General features: G+C 38.0%; 2 protein-coding genes and 1 pseudogene across 3 annotated transcripts; 2 read left to right on the top strand and 1 right to left on the bottom strand.

The window, feature by feature from the left end:
- The first annotated feature begins 5426 nt into the window (after positions 1–5426).
- LOC125213456 (uncharacterized) lies at positions 5427–7844 on the top strand (annotated as a pseudogene). The gene is made up of 3 exons (XR_016137063.1): positions 5427–5632; positions 5784–7189; positions 7727–7844. The product of XR_016137063.1 is annotated as an uncharacterized LOC125213456 (transcript).
- Positions 7845–8857: 1013 nt separating this feature from the next.
- Positions 8858–11201, top strand: LOC125213455 (E3 ubiquitin-protein ligase WAV3-like). Its single transcript, XM_048114014.2, has 2 exons — positions 8858–8946; positions 9164–11201. The coding sequence occupies exons 1-2, from the start codon at positions 8926–8928 to the stop codon at positions 11063–11065; spliced, it is 1923 nt and encodes a 640-aa protein (XP_047969971.2). The 5' UTR covers positions 8858–8925; the 3' UTR covers positions 11066–11201.
- Positions 11202–14094: 2893 nt separating this feature from the next.
- Positions 14095–14546, bottom strand: LOC148930043 (cyclin-dependent protein kinase inhibitor SMR13-like). Its single transcript, XM_089066353.1, has 2 exons — positions 14262–14546; positions 14095–14106 (listed from the first exon to the last, which is right to left on the bottom strand). The coding sequence occupies exons 1-2, from the start codon at positions 14544–14546 to the stop codon at positions 14095–14097; spliced, it is 297 nt and encodes a 98-aa protein (XP_088922479.1).
- Positions 14547–15714: the final 1168 nt, after the last annotated feature.

The raw sequence follows: 15714 nt of genomic DNA, 5'->3' as shown, positions 1-15714 counted from the left end.
CCAACCCAACCCAACCCAAATCATCGTGTTCTTATTGGGTTCAACCCAAACAGATTCGTGTCAGATTCGTGCGGATTTCGTGTCATCCAAAAACATATTGGTCATCTTTTAATGATAGTAAGTTACTACACAATATAAACGCTTATACGATAACGACCGACATGTGATATTATATAATTAAAATTTGATATTACACGATAAAATAAGATATTACAAAATTTAAATAATTAATTTAAATAATGTTTAAATCTAAATAACAAAATTAAAGTATATTAAAATTAAATCTAACAAATAAAGTTAAAATAATTAAAATAATTATTTTTTAATAAAATTTAAGTATGCAGTAATATTTTTAATCATAAAAAATAATTAATAATAGTATTAATCATATTTTTACTAATAAAATTAAAATTATAATATTTTTTAATTAATAAAATAATTAAAATTAAATTTAATATATTATTTTAAAAATAATAATCAAAATAAATTTTTTTTTCTTAACAGATAACCCAACCCGACCCGCATCCGACCCAACCCAACCCATAATTTTCGGATTCTTATTGGGTCAACCCTATAAGGATCCAAATTTTAAACGCGTGTGTTCTTGTCGGGTTAACTTCGTGCGGATTCGTGTCGGATTATCGTGTCGGATCAAAAATTGTCAGCCCTAGTTAAAACATAATTTGTTCACTATTAGTCAAACTGAAAGAAGAATTGCGAGTAGGAACCCATCGCTTGACAAACTAAAAGATCTCGAAGCTCCGCGGCTGCACGCCGACTGAGATCCTACACAATGAGAAAGAGTGAGATTTAAAAGAAAAATCGACAGAGAAAGGGTTGATTAAGAGGAAGAAATGAGGAACAAGTAGATAACATAAAGAAAGTGTGAGTTTTAAAAGAAGAGCAAGAAAAATCAGAAGGAGAAACAAAAATGGAGAAAAAGAGCTACCTGCCGAAATGAGGAAGACCAAGCGAGATTTAAAAGAAAAATCGATGGAAAAAGGGTTCCTGAAGAGGAAGAAATGAAGAAGAAGAAGAAGAAGAAGAAGAAGAAGAAGAAGAAGAAGAAGAGAGAGAGAGAGTTTTAAAAGAAGAGAGAGTTTTAAAAGAAGAGCAAGAAAAATCTGAAAGAGAAACAAAAATGGAGAAAAATAGCTACCTGCCGCCGCTGAGAATAAGAACAAGAAATGAGGAAGGCCAAGGTAACAGAGAATGTCTACGACTTTATTCCTCAAGAAATACAAAGTTTGACTATGTTCTATGACTAAGGAATTGTAATTTTATTTGTAAATGAATCAGAATTCTCAACAAAAATAAACAAATAGTATACTACTTAGTGGCTACTGTCAGTTCTTGGTCCCCTTACAATTTCAATTGTCATCACGGGGTATACCATCAATTATTCATTTTCATGAAAATTGTTGACTGTTAAATATTACAGAGGACCAATTGTGATCCAATTTGATATGTACATGGCCAAAAATCTCAAAAGATAAAATTTATGACCAAAATCGTAAAATGAGCATATGTTGAGAACCATTTTGGCCTTTACTCTTTAATTAATGAAAGATAATAAATTGACTTAATTGCCCTTTATAGCCATAAAAGGTATTTTTGTCCAAAAAATGAAAAAGTAGCTCAAATGTTATTAAGTTAAAGTTGACGGACCTCAAAAGACATTTTCACGTGTTACGAATCAAAATAATAGTTTTGCAACGCATGAAGACAAAATAAAATGTTCCCTGTTTAAGTAATATCTTGATATGCATATGATGTTTCATGGATTTTAAAGTAATTGATAGTACGTAATATACTAGGAGTATTTAATAGTACTCCATATGGTATTAAAAGGGATAAGTCATTATCAATTTCCCACCATCACATGTTTGATATTCTCACCAGAACAAGAAATTTGGTACAGTATCCATGGCTAAAAACCAGAAACACAACCCATTAATTAAATGATGTATTAAGCTCATTTTTTAAACGAGTGGAAAATGTGAACTTTATTATCAACTTAGGGTCTAATTCTTGTACTCCCTCCGTTTCTTCATAGTTGAAGCCGAACTTTCGGCACGGAATTTTAGAAATGAATGTTGGATGTGTTTAATAAATAGATAAAAAAGTAAGAGAGAGGAAAAGGTAGAGAGAATAAAATATAAAGTAAATAAAATAGAGAATAAGAGCACTCTCAACGCTGTCGGCGATAGAAACCGGCGTTAAAACGCCGGCTATCGCCGAGAAATCGCCGGCGTTGGGGGCTTTTCGGCGTTTTGCCGGCGTTAATTCTACCGAATTAACGCCGGTTCCCGATTTATCGCCGGAAATTCGCCGGCCACTGTAGGCATTTCGGCGTTATTTCGGCGTTGTTTTTTTTTTTTTTTTTTTTTTTTAAGTACCCAACGGCTATTTACTTCCCCTATATATAATTCTTCCTCCTCCTCCATTCATCACACACAATCTTCATTTTCTCAATCTTCTATATTCAATCTTCAAAATTATGAGTTCAAATAGGAAAAATTCCCGAAAAAGTAAGGGTAAGGGCAAAGAGTCGAGTTCGCAAATTCCCAACACTGATGAAGCAAATGAGCAGTGGATGAGCTCGTTGTTGTCGATGGGTTCTCCTCCCGGCCAATATCCATACGCGGGTCCGTCCCCATTGCAGACTCCTACGCCACGCAGACTTTCTCCGTACTTCCAGTCTGCCCTCAGCATGCCCTCTCCAGCCGACGATGTGTATCGCCCCCAGATAGTCACATCGTTGTTCGACACCCCTGGATCAACCCCAGGCGACGAAGAATCTCAGGCTGCGACGTACACAACGGATCCGACACTCAGCACGGACGACTACGAGGTGGAAGAAACGCCCGCCGAGCCGCCTTCCAGGAGCGGGAAGGGGAAGGCGCCGGCGTCGACGGCTACGACTAATACGGCTTCCGATGAGAAGCCGAAGCGGGCAAGGACTACTTACACTCTCGAAGAGTCCGAGCTGATAGCCAACTGCTGGGCGGACACGACGCAGGACGCGGTGCGCAGCAACTACCGGACGGAGATCATGTTCTGGGCGCAGGTAACGGAGAAGTACACGATCAACAAGACTGCCTCGATGAAGGACCATGGCAGCGAGGCGATCCGCCGGCATTGGGAGCGCCTCCTGAGGGACTGCGGTGGGGAGAGTGAGGGAAGCGCGACCCCCATCGACTTGACTGGGGATGGTCCGCACGAGCGCCTTGTGGGAGCGAAGAAGGCGAAGGGGAGACGGAAGGGGAAGGGCGCATCGTCGGATGCCCAGTCGGAATCCCCGTTCTTACTCCACGTTCTCTTCCAATGCCGCCACTCTGGCGCAGTTTTACACGCTGTACTTCATCGGCGGCGGAACCCCAGAAGAGAAGCAGTCCCTCTGGTCGACCATCCAAAATATGAAGATCAAGATGGGCCTCTCGCCGGACGCTCCTCCTTCTTAGTTTTTTAAATCCTTGTTTTTTATGGTTTTTTATTTGTAATTTTTTTTTTCTCGTTGTATTATATCTTCCAATGATTAATACAACGACGAATTGTTCATTTATAAATCTATTTATTAAACACATTTGTAGGGAAAATTAAATAATATTAAAAATGATGATGTAAAAATGAAATGTTGAGTTAGGGAGAAATAAGGGAGAAACCATTGGAGCAGTTGGCTAAAAGTTGGCTAAAAACTGGGGATAAATTTTGGTGCTGATGTGGCAGGAGTTAGGGAGAAATAAGGGAGAAATAAGGGAGACTATTGGGAGTGCTCTAAGGTAAGAGAGAGTAAAGTAAGAAAGAAGAAAAAGTTACCATATAAGTAAACGACTCAATTATGAAGAAATAGACTCAACTATAAAGAAACAGAGAGAGTATAAATCAATCAATATATCCAGTCATCAAGGGCATGCAAATCATGAAAGATAAACACCAGTGGCATGGTGCGGAGGGGACAAATGATTGATTTCATGGCTACAAATGTACCGGTATAATCAACTAGCATATGAATATTGGGAATTTAATCGATTTAGAATTTTTTCAATAGTATCTAGAATTTTTTAAGTGCTTCGATGACCAGATTTTGGCTTAATGTTACGTGGATTATATAAATGAATTTTAAAAGAACTACTATAATAAATCCACAATAAATATTGATTTTCTTATTTGTTTGCTCAAGCGGATTTATTTTAAATTATATTTATACTACGATTTGTTGATTTATTGGACTCCTTGCTTTGGGCTTCCATTATTAATTGGTTGGGCTGTCATGTGCTGAGCCCATATGATTAATTGCTAGCCCAAATTAAGTCTGGCCCGTTTCCTTGCCAGAGCTGCTGGATGCGCGCCATGTGGCAACTCCACGCGGATCCTGCACCACAGCCGTTAGATGTGAGGTGTGTTTGTTAAGTGAGAGATGACCTTAGGGTTTCTCTCATTCGATTCAATCTCTCTCTCTCTTGCTCTCAGAAACCGTCGTCTCTCTCCCTTCTCTCAAAGATTCCGGCGTATCCAGCCGGAGTTCTCCTTCGAGCTTTCTGTTCCACCGATGATTCTCAGTTCCTAAGAGTTCTACCGGTGTAGATTGAGTGTTAAGCAACTTCTTCGGTTTCCTTCTCTATCTAGGGTTTGGTCTGTTGTATGTGACCAATCCCGAAGTGCTTGGAGTGTTTGGTGAGGGTTCTTGTGTTCGCGGTAGCGTTCTGAGTTGTATGGGCTTGTCCGCGTGTGAGAAGACCGTGGTGATCGTTGACCGGTGAGATCTAGGGTTCCACTGATCTCTGGTTTGAGTTCGTTCAACGGTGCTCTCCTTTGTGACTTGCTGTGAGGATTAGGGAGGTCTGAGGCCTAGTGCAGTCACTGCTGTGACCTGAGCCACTCGTGGCCCGATTCTCTGACTTAGTCTTTTCTTGTGGTTTAGATCCTTCGGGATCATTTCTTGTGTGACTAATTCCCTTACTAAGTGTGCAAGTACTATCAGAAGTGATGGAATCTCAATACCAGAGGAGTACTTGAGATTAGTCTAGAGTTTCTGATTGTAACTCTTGTACTTAGTGTGTAATCGTGATACCATTATTGTATTGGCCTGTATCTCTGAGATTAGCCATCTCAGACCCAATCAATAAAAGACGTCCCGGTAATTAGTGAATCCTAAGTGATCTGATTCCTATAAAATTTTCAGAGTGCTAGCTAAGCTAAGTGGATTGACCAAATTAGTATAAATTTGCAATCAATTCTTTATGTTAGGTAAAACATAAAGAAATTCATGTACCCATTTTTTTACTAATTACCAGATTTAAATTGAAATAATGGGATTGGAGAGATAATTTCGATCAATAATTATTGTCCATTATGTAAATCGACCTACGCTTTGAGTAAACTTATTTGAACGAAATATTTATTCGGCAACGGATATATTTATCCTTTTCAGCATTTCTTTCTCTCGTTCCAGTGATTTTTTTTACTAGTATAGTAAAAATGTTCCTTTCTCTCCCCGCCATTGAAATCGTATAACGTGTAGTAAGTACTAGAATATACTATATATTTTTATGTGATAGCGTGTTGAATTAGGTTTTCTGTTACCGTTTCTACATCAATACTGCAATTCAACGAGCGTACGGCTTCAGAGGTAAGTTCCGTTTATACAATCAATAGTTAATTCAAGCTACTGCTATATTGCTATTATTTTTTTAATCATTATATGTATGGTTTCCAAATTCCAATTGTTCAATATTTCTTCCAGAAAATGAGATTTTGGTGTTAATTCAAATTACAATCAGGTCATATTATGCATCTGTCGGATGATTTCGAAGGATGGAGAGGATGCTGTTGTATGGGACATTTTGATCTCGAATTTTGGTCAATAGGCTTAGGTTGGTATTGTTTTCAAAGTGTAGAAATTGGAGCATTTTGTGACTGATTATCTGTTATTGATGAGGATGCCATGGAGATAATAGGGCATGTGTGCTTGAAGGTAAAGTTTTGAGTCTTGTGTGTTGTGGGGGTGTTTGAAGAGGAGGTGAGGTATGGCTGGAGTTCAGGAACACTTGCAGCAGAAACCTGAAAGCGCAGCGAGTGATGCTCATTCTGAATTTGATAGGGGTTTGGAGGACTTCCTGTGCGGGCATTATGACGAATGCATGTCATTTGCCTCATGTAGCTCGCCTACCATTTTGGGTGAGGAGGACGAGGGGGAACAGCTTGGTAGAAGGAGGAAGAGGTTCGATCTGGACGGTGATGACTCGGTGGAACCTTCTGCAGCGACGAGGCAGCAGTCGATGATTTTGAGCCGGTGGGCTACACGCCAGGCGCAAGAGTTGATCACAAGTCACAACGATTGAGAGGAGGAATCGTGAGTCGGAGTTGATGACACTTGCTGGCTTGCACACAGTGTCAATGCTTGATTCATCTTTCTTGAGGGAGTCCCAGTCTCCAACCTCGTGGCATCAGGGGAATGTGGAGAGGCTCAACACCCGTGCCTCATCTATTTTGCTGATGAGCTAGAAGATGAGCATGCACTAACTCGTGCCCTGGAGAGAGTGAGAGTGAGAACGAGATTAAGGCAACAGAGAAGTGTTGATTCTAATGCAAATGTATCCACTCCTATGTCAGAAAGCAGGGAGATTGAGAACCAGAGTAGCCTGGGGGGTGCTACTGGGAGTGAGAATGATTATGAGTCTTGGTCTCAGGATCAGCTGGGCACAAGAATCGGGAATGGGACCATACTGACTCTAGTCGGGAGCAGTCTACTGATCTTGGAGAGTAGAGAGGGAGAGGGTGAGCCACATTGTTCGTGGGTGGATGGAGAGTGGCATTGGTGACGCATCCTCTCATGCTGTGCAGAGGGCTGACAGTGTCAGAACTGAATGGATGGGGGAAACAGCGGGAGAGAGTCAGGATTGCAAGGGAGAGGATGCAAATGACAAGTCAGCAAAGAGGTTCTGGAAGGGGACACATAGAAGAACAAGATAACAGACCAGGATCTCAAGATCGTGTTCGTGAAGGATCTGTCACCAGTCATGCTGGAAGTCAGCCTGAGTATGTTCATAGGGAGAGGTTGAGGTTGCAAGGAAGACAGGCTCTGCTTGATTTGCTTGTGAGAGCTGAAAGGGACAGACAAAGAGAACTTCAGAGTTTGTTAGAGCATCATGCTGTTTCTGATTTTGCTCATCGCAATCGTATTCAGGTGATCTATGTTGATTTTCTTGAAGTTCAAATTGAACTCAACAGATTCCAACGCATAATCCTTAAGTCAATTTTATATTTATGTACGAGGAGAATTTTTCTTTCACGGACAACAGCTCTTCTTATAGATTTGGTGACATAAACTATTGCTGGTTGGCAGTTGCTCTTGATATTAACTGTGGAATTTGATGGTTTTCATTTTATTGGAGGAGGTGGTTCCAATGTTTTGACGTATTTCTGATACTGAGTTGTTTTTGCATTCTAACTTTGACCAATTATGTTATAGGCATTGAGTTTTCTATAGTTTTTCTTCCTAAGTTTTCACTTTTAGATCTGCTATTTGCTGCACAGTTTCATATTATCAATTAATTTTGGATTTTGAGGTCACTTTGTTGTTTCCATTGATCTTTGTTACCACGTATAACTCATGTCACTTACATAGAAACCGAGTAATCTGTCATAAGTTAGTGAACTTTGGCCATTTTTGATGAGTAGATTTTGCATGAGAAAGTAATGGGAATTAGTATTGATCTTTCAGTCCTGCTGAGAGGTAGGTTCTTAAGATATGGAAGGCCAACTGAGGAAGAGAGACTGCCTTCAGTTGCACCTAGTGAACTAAATCAGTTGAGACTGCGGCACACAGTCTCTGACCTGAGGTATGTCTTTTATTAATAGGAACTGAATTCAAGATATATCTTGAATATTTTCACTTATATTCAAGGTCTTACCTTGATTTCTGAATTTTTGACTGAAACCAAAAATTCCGAGTACTAGAAAACATGAATTAAGCTTCCAAAAACACCATGATGTTTGGTACATAGTCTCAAGTTTAACTATTCTAGTTCCTTACATTTTCAATAATGGTAGTCCAGGCAATCCTTTAAAGTAGATGGCTAGATGTCTGTACATCAATCTTTAAATGCTATACTTTATTCTACTTTCTTAATGAAAAACTGTTCTTCAATCATAAAATGATGAATGCATGCACACGCCAAAATAGAATTCTCATATTTTTGAAGCTCTCCTCAATTACTGCTAATATTTTTCCATCTACTAATTCTATTAACTAGGAAATAAATAAAACTAAAAATATATTTTTCTTAGCCTCCAAGACTTGTCTTCTATAACTGCGTCACTATCTGGCTCGTTCCGAGCTTCTCTCAAACGACATCGTTTCTGAAGGTGTCATATAATAATCATGTTGCAGTAGTTATTTTGGTTTGAGTCAATGGTTTGTCTTGAGTTCTGGTTTCTCGAAGCTATCTAGACGACTGCTTCAAAAGTCTCAAGAGGAAAGTTCCCTCACTCTCTATATTTTTTGTGTTTGTTGATTTGTTATCATTCAAAGGATACTGAGACGAGCATATAATTGATGTACTATTAAAAATTGAAATCGTGTTCGAATTAGTCAACTCCTACAAAAGTGCTATATCAACTATATTAGTCAGAATATGGAAATATGAAAAAAAAAATGGGACCCAAAGCGTTGATACTAAGCTACACGTCGGAATTAGTTTAGGAAATTACCACAAAAAAATAAATGGGACCCAATGCCAATTGTATCAACGCTACACGTCGGATTAGTTTAGAAAATTTTCTCCCAACGTGTAGGCTAAGGAAACCATCTCTATATAAACAAGTCTGAGTTTCATTCTTCTCATAGCAATACAAACAGTCTTCCTGCAAGAGAGAGACAGTTCCAAAGCAATAGCGCCAGCACTAAACCAGAAGAAAACCATGAATTCATCTGCTTATAATGTAAGCAACTCTTTAACTTTCTTCCATAATTCATATTTGTGTGACTGCAGTCAGTCTTTTCTTTCATATACATATATATATATACATGAATAATGATCCTAGTCTCTTTGTGATTGTTGTAGACTTGATCATTCTGCGATTCAATATTGATGCGTGTAAAAACGACTGAATTCATTGTCTCCGATTTAATCGACTAATTTGCATGGTTTGGTTGCAGAAAACGTGTAGGTTTTGCTCGGGAGTTGTTGTGCAAGGGCTAGGCCAAGCCATCTTCACTGCGCAGTGCTCATGTGCCTTCCACTTCTCCTGCGTCAGCAGCTACATCTCTCAAGGCTTTCGCACCTGCCCCGTCTGCAGTGCCCAATGGACTATTAACCCTTTTGGTCCGCCGCAGAACACATTCACCTTTCCGGTGGGTACTGTCAACAATGTCTTCAATCACACACCCCAATTTCCCATCACACGGTCCCGCTTCAACACTTTTTTCCAGCCCAAGCCCTTAAAGCCGGCACATGTCTCTTTCTCTGATGACGAGCCCCTTCCCGCGGTCACTGCCAGTGATCCCATGCCGAAAGACTCGCAGTTGCATAAAGTGACCATCAAAGCCATTCCCGAGCGTGGAGCTGTTGGTCCTTGTGAATCGGTGTCTCAGTTTGCGATTCTCGTTGGACTCAAGGCGCCCTCGCTGTACTCCTCTCAGCGGGCGCCTCTTGACATTGTCATGGTGCTGGATGTCAGCGGCAGCATGATGGGGATGAAGCTGAGTCTCGTGAAGAGGGCCGCAAACTTTGTCATCGATAACTTGGGAGTTTCTGACCGACTTTCGATTGTGTCATTCTCTGATGATGCTAGCAGAATACTGCCTCTTCGAAGGATGATAGAGGGTGGTCGTGAAGATGCCAAGCGTGCTGTTGATTCGCTCAAGGCCAATGGTGGGACGAACATTGCTGAAGGCCTGAGGACAGGAGCTCGAGTTCTTGAAGAAAGGCGCTTCAAGAATCCGGTGACAAGCATCATATTCTTGTCCGATGGGAATGACACATACAACTTCAACCTTGGCTCGTCATTGGAAGACGGAAATCAGCACCTGCTGCCTCCCTCAATCTTTCCCAGAAAGCAAAGATCATGGCCATGGCCGGAGGAGAGCTCGATTCCAGTCCATTCGTTCGGCTTTGGTTCAGATCATGACCCTATCTTGATGCACGCCATTGCTGATGCATCCGGGGGTACTTTCTCCTTCATCGAGTCCTATGAGATGGTTCAAGACGCCTTCGCCGGGTGCATAGGCGGCCTCCTGAGTGTCGTGACACAGGAGCTTCGCCTGAAACTGAGAACAGCATCACACGGGGTTGAGATCAAGTCAATCCCTTCAGGAAGATACATGAGTGATATATCTAACCAAGGATCAGAAGGCCTAATCAATGTCGGAGACCTCTACGCAGACGAGGAGAAGGAGTTTCTGATCAATGTGTCCATCCCCGTATGCCCGACCAACGGGGGTGATAGTCAGAGAAAGACCTCACTTCTGGACATCACATGCTCCTACAAAGAAGCAGTCTCGAAGCAGGCTGTAGTGATCGAAAGCGAGCTAGTGGAGGTGCGGCGCCCCACGGCCCTTTCCCCTCAAGACTTGACTGTGAACGTGGAGGTTGATCGTCAGAAGAACCGCATCCGTGCAGCAGAGTGCATCAAGCAAGCTCAGCAGATGGCAGAATTAGGTAACCTATTTGGCGCAACGAACCTGCTGCAGCAAGAGAGAATCGGTCTAATGTCTAGCGCTGCTGCTCAGGCAGGAGATGGCTTGACTGAGTGGCTTGGAAGTGAGATGAAGGAAACAGAGGAGAGATTTGGAAGTGCAAGCATGTACCAGCAGTCGGGGCGGGCGTTTGCTCTGTCGGGAATGAGCTCACATGCTTCCCAGAGGGCAACAACCAGAGGCGGCATGGTGGCCGGAGCTAGTGCTGCCTTCGGCAGTTCTTGTCCTCCCCCGGGTTCTAGTCCTGCCTTCGGATCTGCACCCGGTGCTGCCTTTGGAGGTTACGCGACACCGCAGATGTTTAGTATGGTTCACAAGTCTCAGCAGCAGAGCAAGGCAGGAGAAGAGAATGCTTCAAAATAAGAATAGAGTTTGCTATATTATAGAGCTTGTCTCACCTTATTATATTAGTGTTTTTCATCAGTTTTTTTCTTTATATGTTTGTTTTTTGTTCAGTTTTTTATCTGATGAATAAAAGGATTTGATGTTTTTGCTGATCTATATTTTGCTATTAGTTGTAAAGCAAGAAATGAATGTGTGCTTTTTAGGAGTTCCGTTTACGAAAAAACGAAAGCCATAGCCATAAACAAAATTTAGAAACATCGATTGATTATAATTGGAAAATATTTGACTTCTCATCACGAACATAGCCTATTGCTTGATTTTCCAGTTTTTTAGTTTAGAGTATCGACTCTGATTTAATTATTTTATAATCCAAGTTTTGAGAAAAGTTTTAATAATAGATTGAACTTTGATCTAATTTAAATATAGTCCGACTTTAAGAAAATATTCAATTATAACCTAATTTTGAGAATTTGTTATATTACAGGCAACAGTTCAATCAATTTATCTCAAGATGATGCACGAACTTTGTCAATCATATCAAAGTACTATGAATTTGATATGTTCACCAACACTGTTGAGTAATCATGATGAATTTTATCGAAAAAGAGCCAAGAATGACTATTTTCACACCTCCCCTAAAATATGTTATAGTTATACGGAGTAGTATTGACTTGATATTATTGTTATTGCTGAAATTAACTAAACAAAACCTTTTTTTCTCAAAATTCATGCTATAAATAAACAAATACGCCATATATTAGCAGAATACATATAAAAAATCAATTACCTTTGAAAACTTACTAAATTTAGTTTCAACGCGTTAAAAGCGACACGTTAATTTTAGTTAAATAGTTGGTACGTAATACTCATTTATTAGGTATGAAGGCAAAATTTAAGATTTAAAAAATATCATTCCATTAATCTCCCATTAACTGTCCACTTTTACCATTTTTGTCAGTCCTCCATTGATTATTCATTTTCACTTTTCTTTTACTATGAATGGTAAGTAGACTTCACATTTCACTAATTCTTTTCACTCATATTTTATTACTCCCTCCATCACACTTTAAGAGTCACAGTTTACCATTTTTAGGTGTCCTCTTTTAGAAGTCTCGTTGGAATATTCCATAAATGGTAATAGGCCCTACATTTAACTAGGGGTGGGTAAGTACGGTATACCTTACCGAAACCACCATACCGTATACCTTACCATAAATACGGTATGCGAAAAAGCCATACCTTTACCTTACCAAAGTTTTCGGTATACCTTATTTTCGGTATGACGAATTTCCATACCGATACCGTACCTCATTTTCAGTATACCATACCGAAGTTCGGTATACCTTACTTTTGCGGTATACCTGACTTTCAACATCATATTCTACTATTTTTCACTAATTTTTCTTTATATTTCTTAAAACTCGTTTCAAATTTAAATGAGACTCCTAAAGCGGGACAGATGGAGTATAAAAATAACATACAAAAGTGAGATTCATATTCCACGAACTTTTTCAACCTAATTTCCTGTATCTTTCTTAAAATTTGTGCAGGAACTAAGGTAGACAATTATTGGAAGACGGAGTGAGTATATAAAATCTGAAAATTTACATATTCACATAAATTCACCCGAGACTGCCTTTTATAAATATATCTAGTATATAATATAAATATATCAGTATTTGTGGTATTGCCATTTTTACAATATATATTGATGTCGCCATGTCAGTATGCACATGACATACCATAAAAGTACAGGGACTTGGTAAAATGAAAAAATTGTACAAGGACCTATTGAAATAAACAATCAAAGTACAAGGACCTATGGATGTGTTTTGCCTTGTTTTATATACCAAACAAGTATCAAACGCTAAACATCAAACACATCATTATTAAACAATGTGGAGTTGATTACAACTTTATTTGTAGTTTACTATAGAGAAATCAAAGATTTTTAAACAATGACATCATCTTGCATAATTTAAAAATCTGAAGTTCATTATAAGTTTGTTATTAGTTCATTATAATGAACTTCAGGTTGTCTTATAAGCGTTTAAGGTTTAAGACTGGTTTGGTATTGATCAGAGTCCAATTTCGATATATATACCATAATTTACTATATATACTAAAACTTCGATATTTATATCTAACCGAAAAACATAGTATACCAAAAATTTGATATTTGTTTGATACACTAAATCCGGTATTTTTTAGTATTTCTCCTGCTCATAATAATTACCAGTGTAGTTTTATACAAGGATTCCATCAGTCCTTAAATTTACAAGAAAATATTCCTTTTGTTTGATGTAATTTAATTTTCTAGATATATGATTCACATATTGGGAAACATAAATATTTAATGAGAGATGGGTCAGGCAATAAATTTGATGGGATTTTATGTTGAAATGCCGGCAAGAGAAAAAGTGGAGTGGTACTCATATACCACAATAGTAGATGCCATATTTTTATAACTGAAGCCATATTGTAATTAATAAAATACGGAATACTACAATTTATGTGATAAATATTAGTGAACTAATACAATTATTATCTCCTTCATGTCTTAATTCATGTATTGAAATATTTACCCAGTAACATAATCATTATTTAAGATCACAATTATTTTTCATAATTTATTAGCGAACCCCAAGAACAAAAGACATAAAATATATCAAATCTTGAAATTTATCAATTCAAAGCCAAGTCCTGAAAATTAAATGTCATATATTTTAAAAAAATAAATCATCAAATGGTCAACCATATTACCGGAACTTTAAAAAAAATTAAAAAAGAAAGAGATACTAATTGCAAAAAATATTCAAGAAGCAAATTCCACAATAGTATAAAATAAAACGCCATTTATAATAATTTAATATTCGATTCGAATTCTCTGCTGCAAATTGTTCAATGTAGGTTTATGTTTTTTCAGTAATTCCCAATTTTATCATATTCATCAATTAAGCTTCATAAATGTAAAGTAAAACGATTAAGATAAATTGCTCTTATTTAAAAAAAAACATAAAATTTATTAAGAAATCCTGTAATTCAGATCAAGATTTCACCTGAATCAGAATTCACAAACAAAACTCGTGTGAAACTACATACACAAATAGAGCAGTAGTAGGAGTATAACAATTCACAAACAAAACTCGTGTAAAAAATTAAAAATAATATTTCAGAGAAAACAATTCCGCTTGACGCCATTGCAGCCGTTTACCTGCACACCTCTGAAAAACGAGTCGACCTCTGCTCTCGCAACGACCTCGAAGAAATCCAGCTCGAAGAGCCTCCTCTTGCATGCGGCGGCGCGGCGCCTCTTCTTCGGCGCCGGAGGGCAGCGGAGGACGGCGGGGATCATGTGCCGCGGAGATCTCGGCGTCTGGCAACCTTCTTCCTCTTCGCTCCTGCAAATTTCTTCGTGATTGAGATCATCTCTGCCGATTTCGGATGTGGAATTGCGTAATTTGATAATTGGAAGCCTCAATTCGAGATCCGCAGACATGATTGATTCGTGTGTGTGTATATGTGTGTGTGAATCGGAGCAGAGGAGTTCAGTGGAAGGTGATTTGGAGACGAATTATTTATATGCCCATTTTTTAATCAGTATTTATTTTATTTCTATAAATGCTTTTGAACAAATAAATTAAAAGAAAATTTCCTTCAAACTAGTATGGTAATTTTTCAGGTAGGTAGAGGAGGACCTTACCTTGTTCTATTAATTTATCTCCTGCTTAAGTTATAAATGAATATAATTAAATAAACTTGGTTGAAATAAAAAATTTAAATAAAGTGTCAACTTGTTTTATTATAAGAAAAGGGAAATTGTGACAATGACAATGGAAGGACACGTGAAGTTTGCCGCTAGCTAGTATTTTTAATATTTTTTTATCGTGTGATTTTAGCATTTAATTAAGAAGATTCGAATTAAGTTATTGGCTAATATGGAATGCAAAATAATTTATTTCTCGTTTAGGAGTTAAGGGTTTGAGGCTTTAACTTTGTAACTTAATACTATGAGTCCATGTATTTGGTTATACAATTATTAGACATCATTTTGGTAAGACATGTTAAATAAATATGGTTACATTATAATTTCATAATGTACGTTTAAAATCTCAAACAACATTGTTGTCGTCTTGTTCATATTCTTTTTAAAAAATGTGCAAATCGAAAGACGGCATGTTTTTTGGCTGATTTTATAACAAAATCAATATCGGATTAGGTAGATGATCAACATTTGTCAATACAAAATCAAAAACAAAATGCCTCGAGCACTAACCACGTGATAATAAAATTTTGGTAACAGAAGGTCCGCTTATCTTTATTTTCTCTAAATGCAAAAAAGTTGCCCTTTTCTCTAGTTGGTGAAGTGAAACTGATGGTGATTAACTTATTGGGAATTGCAATTAATGTAAATTTGAAGGATTATAATAATAAGCTAATCAGCATAAATAAATACTCCTACTTAACAAAGTAAATCATGGATGGAAAAGAGGTGGCCAATATGGAGCCCACACGCATAAGGATCATAATTTATAAATATCTAAATATTTATGGCAAAAGGTAAATTAGTATGGAGTATTTTTTAGCTATACATTATAAATAAGTGATACTACTAATTAGCCGGTCCCATATTCACATTATTGAGAATTTCCATTTTTTTAGCCAAT

This window comes from Salvia hispanica, chromosome 3 (assembly GCF_029641045.1).
Source record: "Salvia hispanica isolate PSC_SH4W2 chromosome 3, Shi_PSC_v1, whole genome shotgun sequence".
NCBI lineage: Eukaryota > Viridiplantae > Streptophyta > Magnoliopsida > Lamiales > Lamiaceae > Salvia > Salvia hispanica.
This window is presented reverse-complemented; position numbering and strand designations above follow the sequence as displayed.

What these genes read in the sequence shown, in the direction of transcription:
- LOC125213455 (XM_048114014.2), top strand. Translation starts at nt 8,926, where the DNA reads ATGAATTCATCTGCTTATAAT. An exon ending in TGAATTCATCTGCTTATAAT is followed by an intron (nt 8,947 to 9,163) that starts GTAAGCAACTCT and finishes GTTTGGTTGCAG; the next exon opens with AAAACGTGTAGGTTTTGCTC.
- LOC148930043 (XM_089066353.1), bottom strand. Translation starts at nt 14,546, where the DNA reads ATGTCTGCGGATCTCGAATTGAGGCTTCCAATTATCAAATTACGCAAT.